This window comes from Lygodium microphyllum, chromosome 8 (genome assembly GCF_053477565.2).
Source record: "Lygodium microphyllum isolate KBCC chromosome 8, Lygodium_microphyllum_v1.1.10, whole genome shotgun sequence".
Classification (NCBI taxonomy): domain Eukaryota; kingdom Viridiplantae; phylum Streptophyta; class Polypodiopsida; order Schizaeales; family Lygodiaceae; genus Lygodium; species Lygodium microphyllum.
Window position 1 is genome coordinate 111,670,599 of NC_141142.1, and position 14,921 is coordinate 111,685,519.

Here is a 14,921-nt window from a genome sequence, read left to right on the forward strand (position 1 = left end):
TAGGAGAAATGCGCCATAGAATAACATGTCCTTTATTGTAACTTGAGTACAAATAGAGACCCACCAACACAAGTGGCATTTCCCTTCTTGAAGAATGTAATGACAGCTCTAAATTGATGCAACAATCAAGAAATGTAGAGCTAAAAATCAAGCCAACACTACATCACATACCTGTGACTAAGATGTGCTTTATTGTAACTGGAGTACAAATAGAGACCCACCAACACAAGTGGCATTTCCCTTCTTGAAGGATGTAATAACAGATCTAAATTGATGCAACAATCAGCAAATGTGGAGCTAAAAATCAAGCCAAAACTACATCACGTACCTGTGACTAAGACTAAGTGGAAGGTGAACACTATCAACAGCCCTTTGCTGCTTTGCACGTTCTTCTTGTATCATAGCCTATCATTTGCATAATTTATGGAGAATGTAATGTGACAATAGCAGAAAAATTCTCTTTCTGAAATAATATACTTGCAGGATATCTTCTATTCCAGTCATGGCCCATACCTCAAGATTGAACACAAAAGGACGTTGTCCAAAGTTAACTTCCACTCTGCCAATCAAGCACTTCTTTTGTTAGCAAGCAGAGTAATGTCAAATTCAAGCCATGATTTGAATCAACTCAGTGAACATATTCATAGAAGTACAGAAAGTTAGGCCGCCTACATATGAGAACTTGAACATTGAACGAAAGCTATACCTTGATAATTGTTCAAACTTGAACACTTTCATACCAATAATGTTTTACTTAATCACTGAAACTAAGCTGCAGTTTTTTACTTTACCAGTAAACAATGACTATCAAGAATAAAACCATTTAATAACAGTTAGAGACTTCCAAAAAAATGTATGACCATGCAAGTCATGCATGTTAGTATTGCCCTCCATCTGTGATCATTCTTTCATGGGAATTAGAAACAAAGCCTTGTGTGGTGGCATGATTGTACCTTGCATATCGCAAGATACAAACACAAACATTTGTGACCTAGGTAACAGTAAAATGGAATGTGGAAAAATAAATAAACCTACAGGTGATATCATCTATGAACCAACCCTAGTTGCCAGGAGTTTCAAAAATTGGGAGAAAGAAACGGATTTCAGAGTTGGCAGACAGAGTTTCAGCATTGGTCTGAAACAACGAACAAATGAAATCGTGTTAGATTTAGGTATATGTATATGCATTCGTAGTATAAGCTGCTACTTTAGCCTTTGCATAATTAGACACTTAAATTCACAAACATACTCATTACACTCCCTATTTAGTAGCTATTGGTAGTTGTCAGCAAGAGTCAACAGCGATTGCCATCTCCATGAGGCATTTGCAACAAAACATAGGCATACCAGAAATGGTGTTGAGCACTTTCTAGACAAAAGGAAGGTGCCTACAGAGAAAATCATTAGCTGATAGCAATCCAACTGGCCACAGAGCCCAAAACTGAACCCAAACCAACCCAAGAACAAGAAAAAACACAAAAATCTAGCATCATATCTACAAAGGAATAAACAATATAGCAAAAGGATCTTGCATCATTAGTCAACTTCTTGAATAGAATCTCTTGTGGAGAAAGAAACCAAGGCAAGTGTGGAATGTCTTCCTAATAAGGCTATACGTGAGAATATCCCTAAAGTAACAAAACCTTAGGAGCCCAAAGACTACCATAACTTATCTACAAAGAAACACTCTATTAAGTAGCAGCCAAACCTGACTGGCATGCAACATGAAAAGGGTGAGTCAAGAATTCGCATAATGTTATGCCAAGATATACCCTACCAAACTATTTTTGAGATAGACAGAGAGAAAGCGAGAGAGACACTGGACAGATTCCATGAACATCTTGATGCAACACCACCATATCTTTCAATCTTTATGATTGGCACACCCACTAGTGTATTTGCAGAATAATATCTTTGCAAAAGAAGTTTATAGTGCATCCCTATTTTTATCTGCTTTGTGGTTCCACTACTGTCAGCCATCTCCTCATATAGCAACATCATGACAATCTTTTCCTATTCTTCCGAGAAGCAGCCAAAGCAAGATTCCATTAGAGAGAAAAAGAAATCCTCTTATGCAAATGAGTACGAACAAATCCCCATACATGAATGCTTAAGATATCGAACTTGTCCCAAATCACGTAAACTAATCATGTTCAAAAAGCCAGGCAATGTAAGAAATAACCGCGACTAGAAACATCCAAACCTACAACACTCCCAGATCCATATTAAACTCCCAAATTCATAGTAAGACCTTGGACAAATTATCACAAAGAATAATGTTTCTGGAAACAAAGATTAATATCGACTCCAAAATGTATGCGGTACCTTTCATTGAGGCTATGCAGCCCAACGGTAGGATACAATGCATATTTCACATCTTTGGCTACAGGCGTTCCAACGAGTTTTCCATTTTTCCTACATGAAAATAGCAATAAAGCACTTGAGGTATAAAAGTATGACAGAATCTTGTTTCATACATCTATTGGCCTACCAAATCAAAAGATTCAACAAGCATAACACACCCTCCCCAAACAAAACAAAGAGAAGACCCTAGATAATATTTGAAGATGTCAACTAAAGTGTTCCAGACACCTTCAGTGAAAATCCTTAACCTCATTCAACCTTTGACAATCCCTAAAATGAAGTGATCATATTTTAAGGAAGGTCCCAGGTAAGTGTGCAGTTTTGTAGCTTCACCTTTTTAAGGTGGTTTTGAAGTTTAGGTGGTATTTCAGGTCATGGACAGTGGAGCACATAATGCAAGGCTTCTAGGTGACCTTTTCAAGCAAGAGCACAGAGGCCTAAACCAACACAACTTCACAGCAGGCCCTTAGAACAAGACTTTATTTGAAGGGCCTTGCTTAGTTTGAAGTAGCATTTGGCAATCATGCTTCACGGTCAGAGCTATTTTCTTAGGATATGGCAATTGCTCCAAGCTCTTTGTTCCCAGTTACCAGAGGCTATGAGATAAGATTATAAACATGCTTTCTTTTATGCATACAATGGGCAGGACCAAGCCTTGGAGGTACGGTCTTTATTTTACATCAGTATTGGAAATATGCATGATTTTAAACTTTGATTCTCAGACATGTGAACCTAGTCACAGACCTATGAACCAATTACCCGCATGTGTGAGATTCAGCACTCTTTCCAATGGAGGACTGAAGCTCATCTAATCTGTGGGCATAGAATGCAAAAGGCCCAGAAAGAACTCCCTGTATCCCTCCTAAGAATCCAAATATCAAAAAGAATACAAACTCTTGACCTACAAGAGAATGCAACTAAATGCTGGAAAGATGCCACAAGTTTCAACAAAACAGTATTTGGAAAGAATGCTGATTAAAGGGCAACTAGAACATGTCCTAGGGGCTTTTGCGATAGGTCCGACAATTTCTATCAACTTGAGAAGTGTTTAAGAAGGCATTATAGCAAATTGCCTCTCCAAGATCAGAATAAGGCTCTGAATAGGTTGCTTGTGTCGATAAAATTAGTGTTTCAATGACAATATATCCCCAACTAAGAGTATAAAGTATAATTCTTAGACTGTAAGAAGGAAATTATATTCTCTTAAACATTGCACAAGCATTTGGTAACTCAGCAAGATGTAAACAAAGTAACAAGGTGTAAACAAACAAACAATGTTTAGGGCTTGTCATGGCTATTAAGAGTATTCCATCTTGCCATCTACAATGAAACCTATACATTCTTTGGATGACAAAGATCATTGCCCATTTGGATTCCCTTGGTAATGTACAGTACATTTGAAAAAATCACCAGCCATCTCCACTTTAAGTGACATGGTAGGATTGCAAGCATTATGTATCAGTTTGAAAGGTGTGGCATTGCTTATTCATTCCAAACCATGAAAGGGTATCTTCCGAGCAAAAACTACAGAGATCATCTAAAAAAGAAAGAAGCGACAGCAATGATTGCTGAAATAGCAAGCAGTAAGACTGCATACTAAAAAACAAATGTATGATGAAGAGCAGTTCACATCCTTTTTAAAATACTTAACATCTAGCCAGCCAACCAGGCCCCTGGCTTTCTCACTTGATAAGCACTTCTGAATTTCCTAGAGAAAAAGAAAATGGATCATACGTAAAGAAAATTTCTTGTGAGGCATAATTGATTCCAGCACCCACAGTATCCCCTGTGGTAAATGTTGGCCCAAAAGTTTCACCCCTTCCACATCCATGGTATAGATGGCCATCATCCCCATGATAGCCATATGTATTTGCATCCCAGCTGCATTGAAATCAAAAGCATTCTATCAAATGTCAACAAACACTGATATATCATACTTTCAACTTTTCAATAATACAAGATAACCAAAAAAAAAGGCACAAGATATAACCAGTAGTAGTAATGCTAAACATGTCAGCTGATACTTTAGCCTAACCATGATCCAAACCACATACTATACAATCACAATTAGAAGTTTAAACACGTGAGGCTGATAAAAAGTGTTGATATTCAACCTACTTGCAATCCAGACAGAATAGAACATAGAGCCATGCTCCATGTGAATACAGATTTACAAGCCCAGATTTAGACAGAAAATAAGCCTGCAGCTTTATACTATACTCAAACCCACAGTAATTGTAGAAAGGTACTCCCTATGCTTTAAAGACCAATATTAATGTACAGTCAGTAGTATATTCACCTAACTTGACTACAAATCATGGGGAAAGTCTGAGCATCATGCAACACAACAATCGGAAAAGCTTAGTTGCATTATGTCTCAATGCGTCTAACAGAACTCACAGTTGCATTATGTATACTCACTATATGAACATGGGATAATAGAAAAAGTTAAAACAACAAACAGATATGTAATCCATGAAGGAAACATAAAAAGATGTACGGGTGCACAACATATAGAAAAAAATGTTATATGAGTACATATGAGCTAATATCTCTAAGTTCATGCATCATCGATAACTAGAACTTTTGTTTGTTCATCATTAGAAACCTTAATGTGCACTAGAAAGAGAAGTTCAAGTATTTTTTCACATTTATGCATATGAATACATGCACAAATCTCATATATATACATATGAATATAGGCACATGGACACTTAAGCATTTGTATTGTTTCAAGATCATCTCAGCCCATGGTTCAGGCCCAATCAGTATACTTCATATGCTCACATCCACTCAGTACTTTCTAGGCACTTCAAAGATCAAATCTGAAACGCTATAAATGAGAGTATGGTCTTGCTTCAAGCAGTGGCATACTTCACATCAAGTCCAATCATTGATATGACCTTCCCTTAATAGCTTCTCATGTTTCGTGCATTCACCACAGCCTCTCTGAATTCTATTTATCAAATCCAATTACTGACATTCTTCATATTAGGTTTAATCTTAGATACTAGATCTTAAAAATGAGAGGACAAAGTAGCTCGGCTATGCTGGATGGAACTCTGTGAAGAAACACAGAGAAAACAGAAAGAAAGAGAAAGATCTATCATCTTTAAAAAGCCAGAATGGACTAGGAGTCAAAGTGATGAGTGCATTTGAATATCTTGTCTCAACTTGAGAACAACAATGAAAATGAAAACAATTAATATGTGTATGCTTACGATAGTAAGGACTGCAAGCATAGATTACCATCGTGTACAAAATGTTCTCGCAATGATCTAGTAGCTCACCCCTAGGATCATAATCTGATAAATTGAAATCAATATAAATGTTGTATTCTAATCAAGGCAAGATATCTCTCATGGGGTGGTCCAAGTCAACGAGTCCACCGAAAGGAGGTACTCATCTCCAGTGGCAACCAGTGATGCCTTGAATCTACCAAAGCTAAAGAGGTCACAGTGGTGCGGTGTGCCCAAGTTACGCATGTCTAGGAGTGCACAATAGAAGAGGAAACACAAACATGAAGAGAGAAGGGAAGAGAAAGACTTCAAAGAAAGAACAGAATAGAAGGAAACAATAAACACAGATGGAAGCTGAATATAGAGCTGGACTGATCAGTCCTGCACACAGCCCAAGACATAAATGACAGCACCAGATCAAGCAGATGATGGAAGGTAGCACCAAAGATGGAGGAGAATCCCAAATGTTGGAGTGAGCTGAAGATATGCAAAAGAATGATGACCAGACAACTAGGGCCCTACTATAAACAGTAGAAATGTGCCAAAACTAGCGGACTACTGCCTGTTGGGGCCAAAAATGTTGGCTGACTGATCGTTGATCAACAGTAAATAAAATAAGAAAATAATGATGTCACATTCCTTGTCTTTAATTGCTCTATCAGCCAAGAGAGAAATATTACCTCATATTCAGTCTTTTAAGTTGTAAGACCTCAAAGGCAGCATGGGATATCCTTGAGTAGATTTTTGTAGCTAGAAATGACGCCAAAATCTCTTACTTGAGAAGAGAATTGGCAAATGCACACATGGATGGTGGTGGCATGACAGATCACCTTACATACATTTAGGATTTGAGAAAGGAGCTGCTGAATATTGATGAGGAGATACCCAATGAAGAGATCGTTAACATCACACATTTTCAAAGGCTTATATTGGTTTCCATACTTCACTGAATTTGTCCTTGAGGGGGGCACAACAACTTCTCACATTCCTGGAGTTAACCGGCCTTTTGTTGCAAGAGGAATAAAGTCGAAAGAACATGGCTATGAGATCAGGTGATGTGGTTATCCTTTCTAGGTATAAAAGCAAACACAAAGGTAAGGAACAAGTGAAAAATTAGTCCAAGACTGATGTGGAACAGCCATTTGGCAAGGCTGCCAAAGACTCGAACAAAGGGTAAACGAAGGGTAAATGCCACTACTACAAGAGCCCAACAACCATTACATAGACAAATGTGAAAAAGGTTAGCAAAGGAGAAAAATAACTCTTGCTTGGCTGTCAGTGAAACATCAGCCACTTGATCTTCAAATAGTGATGCTAAAATCAACTTGGTTGAGGAGGATTATGCATTTCTCACTTGCTTATGACACATCTATGGCTGATTCAACACTTAATGCTGCTGAAACATAGCATACATGACATATTTTATAGTGGGGCATCCAAGCACATCACTTCTAAGAAGTGTTTGTAACTTTCTTCACATCAATGCAATCAGCCCTTGTGGGGAAGAGAACTTGTTGTGTGAACAGCTCTAGCTATGATGTTTGTAGCATTGGTACAATTGTGATCACTACTTTAAATGTGTCAAATTTTCAACTTATGGATGTTTTATTTGTGCATGGGATTACTAAAAATCCTCTTTTAGTTTCAATTTTTAATGAGGCTTTTCGTCATCATTGAAGATACCACATGCATTATCAAAGATGGAGAGCTTGATTATGCTCTTCGGTTAGGTACTTTATATAAAGGTCTCTTTTTGTTGGATACTTACAATAAAGGGCCCAATAAATTGATGCCCCCCAAAAGCAAAACACAGCCCACCCCAATTGAGTGACAATTTTGCAAAAAAGATGCAACTTTTTTAGCCACTCAACATTATAATACAATCTTTTTCATATTACATATAAGCTAAATGTGAGTTAAACAACCATGTAAAAATTTTTATATTTTGAATTTTGTAAAACCTTAAAACAATGCATTCTCGAGTGTCACTCTATTGGCCTCCCATTGTCACTCCTTTGTGAACCCTTCATTTATAGCTTGAGCTATTTGATAAAAACATCAAAATGTCCCAAAGTCTTTTTTGTGAGCTCCATATGATATATATAGTTGGACTATTCAAGAACATTTGTGTAACTCATTCGGAGAAAAAGTTATAATGGAGGATTTTTGAATGATACTCTATTGGCCCCTTCACCCTATTAAAAGAGATCTCATTATCCTCTGATAGTCAATACACCTATTCCTACTATGCAAAATCTGAAGTTGTGGCATGCTCAATGTGGGCACATCAGTTTTGGCAACCTCATGACTCTTAAGAGGTATTGGATGGCTGACGCTTTGCCTACTTTAGATACTCCGCCTCCCCATGCTTGTGAGAGTTTCATTATTGGCGAAATGCATAGGTTTGCCTTTAAGAAGGATGGTGCAATGCATGCTCTTCAAAAATTACAACTTATACGTAGTAGTGATATATGTGGTCCCATGAGGAATCATGCTCTTGGGGGTCATCTTTATTTCGCCACATTTATTGATGACTACTCTAGATACACTTCGATCTATGGTTTGAAGGCCAAATCCGATGTATTTATGTACTTCAAACATTTGGTTGCCAAATTGGAAATTGAAACTAGTTTGAAAGTCCAGACTCTTCATGCAAATAGAGGGAGAGAGTACCTATGCAAAGCTTTTGAGGCTTATTTGCCAGAGCATGGTATTGCACATCAATCTATAGTGAGGATAACTCCTAAACAAAATGGAGTGGCGGCGCTCAAAAATCGTACTCTTATGAAAATAACTAGATGCATGTTCAAGAGCAAAGAGCTACCTAACAAATTTTGGCTTGAAAGCCTTATGTTTACAAATCATGTTTTGAATCATGCTCCTACAAAAACATTGAAGATCATTACACCATATGAAGCACGGTATGGCAAGAAGCCTAGTGTGGATTACTTTTGTATTATTGGTTGTGTTGCATATGCACATGTATCCAAAGAAAAAGCTTGATGACAAGGCAATAAAATACATTTTTGTTTGGATATAGCATGGGAAGCAAAGGATATAGGGTTTATAACGTGAGTAGAGATGTCATATTCTCCGAAAATTCAGCACATATGCATGCTAAATTTGAAATTCCAGCCACATCAAACTCTTTGGATGTATTTGAGGGTCTCCTTCCATATGCTATTGGTTCAAGGGCTGATTTTGATGCAGAAAAACAACCATTACAGCATGCTGAACCTATCCCACTTTGCCCTACTAGGACAGTGGATGACGCAGTTGTGCAAGAAAGAGATGCTATCCATACAGCCAAAACAGTCCCTAGATGGCTGTTACAGACTCTTAAAGAGAGTCGTATGGATGCTCCTTTGCCTCAATGTACACATTCCAATGCTAGAAATGCAAGGGGGGCACATTTTGCTAATAGAGGCCATCTTATTGACAATGAGGAAGCATATAATTTAGCTAGTACCATTTTGGATGAAGATGAGCCCACCTATTTTGAGGATGCACGCCAAGATGTGCATTGGGTGCAAACCATGTGGAATCAAATGCACCCTATTGAGCAAAATAACACTCGGAATCTTACAAACTTGCCTTCTAGTAAAAAGGCCATTGTCACACATTGGTTTTACAAGTTGAAAAGAAAATAGGATGCATCTATGGACAAATACAAGGCAAGGCTGGTTACAAAGGGATATACTCAGAGAAAAGGCATTGACTATGAGGAAACATTTGCTCCTACATGCAATGTGATTTGATATGGCTGCACATTTCAGTTCGGATGTACATCAATTGGATATAAAGACAGCATTTCTCAATGGAAAAGCATTTTCCAAAAGGCATCATAGTAAAAACCACATTGGCCAACGTACATAAAATATAAGACTCTTAAAGAATCCAATATTGCTGCAAGAAACCCATAGAATGCATTTCCCATTACCATATCTTAACTGTAGTAGCCAAACAGCCATACCAAAGCATAAATTGAGCACAACCCATGCTTGAACTGTCAATGACATTCATAAAACATGCTGTAGTCCACAAAACCAGCTGAATGCCATTGAAAACTTATGATAATCACTAAAAACCAGCAAGCGATAAACAATCTTTGATGATCATAGAATGAGCTTCTCTTATCCTCCGCAGCTTAAGCTTTGTATGCATACTAATGCATAGTGATGCAAATGTATAGTTTCAAAGCTACAGTGAAAACCATACCTATTTGAATACCAACTGCAGTGACTAGTACACTGAATACTGACCTCATGGCAAACATACTATCAACACAATACCCTGGATGCACACTGAATACATCTAAGACCCACTATACATGAGAGCTATCCATCATTGGAGGAGTGGAAGTGCTACCTCCCCCTTGAGCATCAAGTAATGCTCTGGACCCCAAAACATCAATGATCCTCTCCAATACTTGAAAAGGCCCATGGTATGTCATACTTAGCTTTGGACACAATCTCTCTCTACCTTTTATCTTTTGAAGCCTTGCCTTTTCAATACGTAGCAACACATAATCGCCCTTTGCAAACTGCAAAGCGCATCTATGATGATACAACTCCCTTCTTCTGCTTCTCTTGAGACCTCTAAGAAAAGTTAAAATTGTAAAGAATTTTGAGCTCATCACCAATCCAAACGATGCTAAGCCACGAGGTACATGTATGGTGTCATTATAATTGTGTATGCATGGAATTCAATTGAGTAGACTCGAGTTTGAACTAATGAGAAATGTCCTATCCCGCAAACAAATCTCACCATCATCCAATTGATGGGGCAAAGGAGACATGCTAAAGCTCGTTGCCCCAAATACAGCACGAGCCCCCTCCAGCCATTAAGCTCTCGATGCAGCCCCCTGCAGTGCTCAAACTCAATTCTCGCTGCTTTGCAACCAGTTTACCTCTTTGCCTATTGCCATGAGGACTCCATCAAGGAAGGGGGCTCTCAAATCCACCCAAGTGCAACCTCCAATGCCGAAGGATAAGAAGGGGATGAAATCCTCTCATAGCATCAACAAGACACCACAATCCATGCCAAAGGAGACGTGGACCCCAAACACTACTTTTCATAACCTTTGAATACGTTGCATCCATGTTTTCTACATACCCATCAAGCTCAAAGATCTTATTCTTTGTATGTAAAATAGGGGGCACTTTCTTTCTACCTTCCACAACCTCAAATGGAGTTTTGTCAGTTGAAATATACACTATAACACCACGCAACAATGCATCAACTGTAGCAGCACTCTCTATGTGCTAAGACATGCTAATCATGGTGGATTTGATGCAAAAATCCCTCATTTCCTAAGGCAGCCCACATACATACTTTTCCACTTATTCATTAAGAGAAACTGGACAATAAGAAGTTACCGGAAACAAGGCATCCCAATCTCATTATATTATTCCAAGTTCTTGCATTGTGTTGCATCAAGTTTGTTCCAAGCTGTCATGATTTCCACCTCACATGTACTAGTCAACCAATCTGATGCAAACATCTGCTTCAAATGTACCCATGTTGACAGGGCTCTACCTTACATTAAGGACGTGGACCACCACTACAATGCATTCCCCTTCCACAAAGTGGCTGCCTTCCAAAACTTAAGAGGATTCGGTGAAGTCTCCTCTCGAATATACTGCATCAAACTGCTGAATTAAACTCATGGCTTTCAACCTCTCTTGCACACCATTAAGGGACAAAAACTTCACCCCCTTTTCATCCTCATCATACTCTTTTGTTGGCCATTTGGGAGTCCAAGATTTCACACACAAGCGGTTGCAAAAAGGGTGCATTTGTTGTATTTGCATCATGACCAACACCAAAAGAACCATTTATATAACTAGCACTCATTCCTTGAGCCCCATAACCATTTGGGGGTGTAGATGCATTACCAAACATGCTATCTTGCACCCAAGGCTTCATACCAACGCTGCCATGCAGAGGGTTATGCATATTACCAACCATACCTGCATATATTGGGCCTTATGTGCATTTTCAACATGAGATGCATCATCACTACTTGATCCCATCTCACTACACGATGGCATGCTTGCTGTGAATGCTTAGTGAAACACAATTTCAGCACTTGAGCAAAAATTTTGGCCTTCAATCAAGTGCCTTTGGCCCACCAAGTCAAGGGATTTGATGGTATCCCTGCAATAGAACCATGAAACCAGTCTTCCTCCTCAGATAGGGTGGTATTAACCTGATTGAACATTAATTACAGCAATTAATTAATTCATATAAATTGAAATGCACTGATTAATCTTGGACAATTGACAACTCGTTGGTCCCAAAACTTACACCCCTCGCGGTATTTCTTTAGCTTTTATTACAAATGGATGCAATACAACCAAGATTCCCTAACCCTCTCCACTAATCCAAGTGCCTCTTGGACCAGAACTACAATCCTCTGAGAGAACCCTAGTAGCAATATTATCAGTGCAAGCATTATAATAGTATAAATTCGGTCTTCAGTGCAAAAGTAAGTATATTATGCATCTCAAATTCATGATAACTAAAATATCAAGTTAGGAGCTGAAGTCTCATACTTTTTCCACCACGATACAAGCTACAATTGTGTCTCCCTAAGTAATGTAGTTCGCCATCCAAATGACTGACTACCATTGCGGAAAAGAAGCAACTCATCTTCAAACTTTGCCATGAGCTGTAAGTCACCACCTGCAAACCTTTTAATGTACTCTGTCCATCCTGTTTCCAGCTCTTGATTCACATATCGTTCTTACCTTCTCCACAATGGATGCAATATGTGGGCAACTTTACGAATGGGCCTATGGAACCAATCCCAACAATTTTTCCATATCTTCCTTATTGCTTCAACTCTACAAAAAACCCAATAGCATTCCAAGTAACACATGTAATATATATATATACTTCAAATTATTAAATTGAATTAACAAGTACCTATCAGCAAACAAACACGTGAAATATTAAGGGATTCACCAATCTTGTCCATAAACTGATACAGAAGTCCAAGTGTACCGCCCTCAGTTATAATACAAACACAGTACACTATAGGTAGGTTGCAAAGCCTTCACAAGTGCTTCTGCAGTCCATCGATCATTCCCTAATACCATGCGTGCAAATGCAAGAGACTTCGGTTTTTCCCTATCTTTCCATTCAGCCCATTCACAACTAATCACAATACATAGGAGTCCTTGGTGTACTTTGATCCGCCTCTCCACAACAATGAGCATTCAGGCAAATTGAGTTTGGGATGGCTTTACAACTCCAAGTCACTGTTTGCCTTGTATATGCTTAGGATCTTTGACCTTTTCATGACAAAATTGACCATGCTTTTTGCAATTCAAAAAATCCTAGATACCCAAGGTAAGTTTCCAATATCCTCAGTCATTAAATCCAAGCAATGTGCTGCACAAGGAGTCCAAACAATCTTGAAAAACTTATCTTCTAGCATCCTACCCATTAAGACACAATTTGAGCCGTTGCCGCTCACCACCTGCACATTTTGTGGACTTATCTCGTGGATAGCCTCACAAATGTGATGCATAATGAATTCTCTTGGGACCACTGTCCTTGCCATTGATGCATCAATGGCCCGAATTGACATGGTTCCTTTGCAAGAGGAGACGAGAATATTGTAGACGTTCTGTCTATGTATATCAGACCATCCATCACATAATACAATCCAACCATATTATACCCATGTGCCCTTAAGAGGCTCCAACTCTATAGTCACAGCCGCCTTTTCCTTTCGAAGCTCAATAGTGAGAAGAGCTTCATAGGAAGGCCCATCCCATTCCATCCTATACGAGAGACTGCTCTTATAACTCTCTTCCAACAAGTTGTGCATACAATGTTCAAAGATACAACACATTGAATGAATGACTTGGTCAATTCCCTTGTGGCCACCTTCATTGCTTGCTTTTGAAACCCAGCTTTTACACTTGGCCTCCTCAACAAAAGAAGGGCTATTCTTTTCTCTGGTGGTGTATTACCCGAACTCTTACTACAACATTACTGTGACTACCTTCACCTACTCCAAAGCTAGAACCTTGACGTTGCATTTCAGTCGGCTCCACACCAATGTCAAGGGAAGGCTCCTTGAGATGTTCAAGGTCTTCCACTACATCCAAATCAAGGCCTAGCTGCTCATCCTTCGAAGTCTTGAGCGGCTCATAGACATTTTCAGGAATTACTGAGCATTTGTCTATTCCAACGCCTTTCATGTGGGTGAGATGTGCCTTCAATCTAGTGAAAGGCCCAACGGCTTTTGTGTGGGTGAGATGTGCCTTCAATCTATCAAAGGCCCACCATACTCATTGGCACAATACTTGCATGGCCACTTTGATGTGCCGACACCTGCAAACTTTCCCAACACGGTCACATGGCTCCAAAGATTATCCGACTTTCAGGGCATGGTGATTCCTGAACTTGTCAGCTGGCAAGTTGCTGCTGTAATCTGCAGCAAGCTGCAAAACACAACATATTATCAGAGAGAGAGACAACACCTTGCTATCTACAGCAGTATTTACTGCAGAGTTCAGCATGCAGACATCTGACTGCAGACTGTGGTCGATATCAGACTGCATTATTTACTACAGAAGTCAGACAAGTTGATTCAAACCACAGACAGAGAGAGAGAGAGAGAGAGAGGCTGTTTATAGCAAACTGTAGTATTTACTACAGATTTCAGAATTCAGACCAGTGAATTAGTCACGGGGGGGGAGGGGGGGCAAGAGAGAGAGAGAGAGAGAGAGAGACACAGAGATCTGCTCTCTACAGCAGTGCATAATCCAGACTGCAGTCAATTACTGTGTCTGAGAGAGAGAGAGAGAGAGAGAGAGCGAGTGAGCTGAGATCTTCTGTATAACAGCAGTCATAGTGCAGATGCAAGAGTAAAGTCTGTGCTTGATTAGAGAGAGAGAGAGAGAGAGAGAGAGAGAGAGAGAGTGTGTGTGTGTGTGTGTGTGTGAGAGAGAGAGAGAGAGCTGTATGAAAACAAAAGAGAGAGATCTGACTGGTTACTGCAATATACTACTGTCTGTGTGTGTGTGTGTGTGTGTGTGTGTGTGCACACACACAACCCCCCCCCCCCCCCCGGATGGTCTGCTATCACAGTTGTGTTCAGGCCAGAGGTCACAGCTCAAGACTGTCACGGACAGATTGGTATGGCTGTAACAGTGATTCAGAAATCCCAAGGCTGAAGGCACGCTTGCAGAAGAGAAAGCATCAGTTTCAGCCCCTCTCCCAAGAAACAAAGGCGTTTCATGATAGGGCACACTTTTTGGGGTCAAAATGTAACTTTCCAAGGCTAGTTTCACCCACAAG

The 14,921-nt window shown here is 39.3% G+C and overlaps 1 protein-coding gene and 1 pseudogene across 4 annotated transcripts in view; both read right to left on the reverse strand.

The window, feature by feature from the left end:
* LOC148032744 (ran-binding protein M homolog) overlaps window positions 1–14,921 on the reverse strand; it is a 110,754-nt gene that overhangs the window by 63,610 nt on the left and 32,223 nt on the right. For 3 of the 4 annotated variants that reach the window (XM_087683409.1, XM_087683408.1, XM_087683407.1), the window contains exons 2-5: window positions 4,099–4,245; window positions 2,326–2,415; window positions 514–559; window positions 329–405 (exon numbers count right to left, since the gene is read on the reverse strand). In XM_087683409.1, the coding sequence (XP_087539535.1) occupies window positions 329–405; window positions 514–559; window positions 2,326–2,415; window positions 4,099–4,245 (360 nt within the window). The remainder of the gene's footprint in view (window positions 1–328; window positions 406–513; window positions 560–2,325; window positions 2,416–4,098; window positions 4,246–14,921) is intronic. The other variant, XM_087683410.1, reaches the window with a different exon arrangement.
* Window positions 12,127–13,819, reverse strand: LOC148032745 (uncharacterized; annotated as a pseudogene).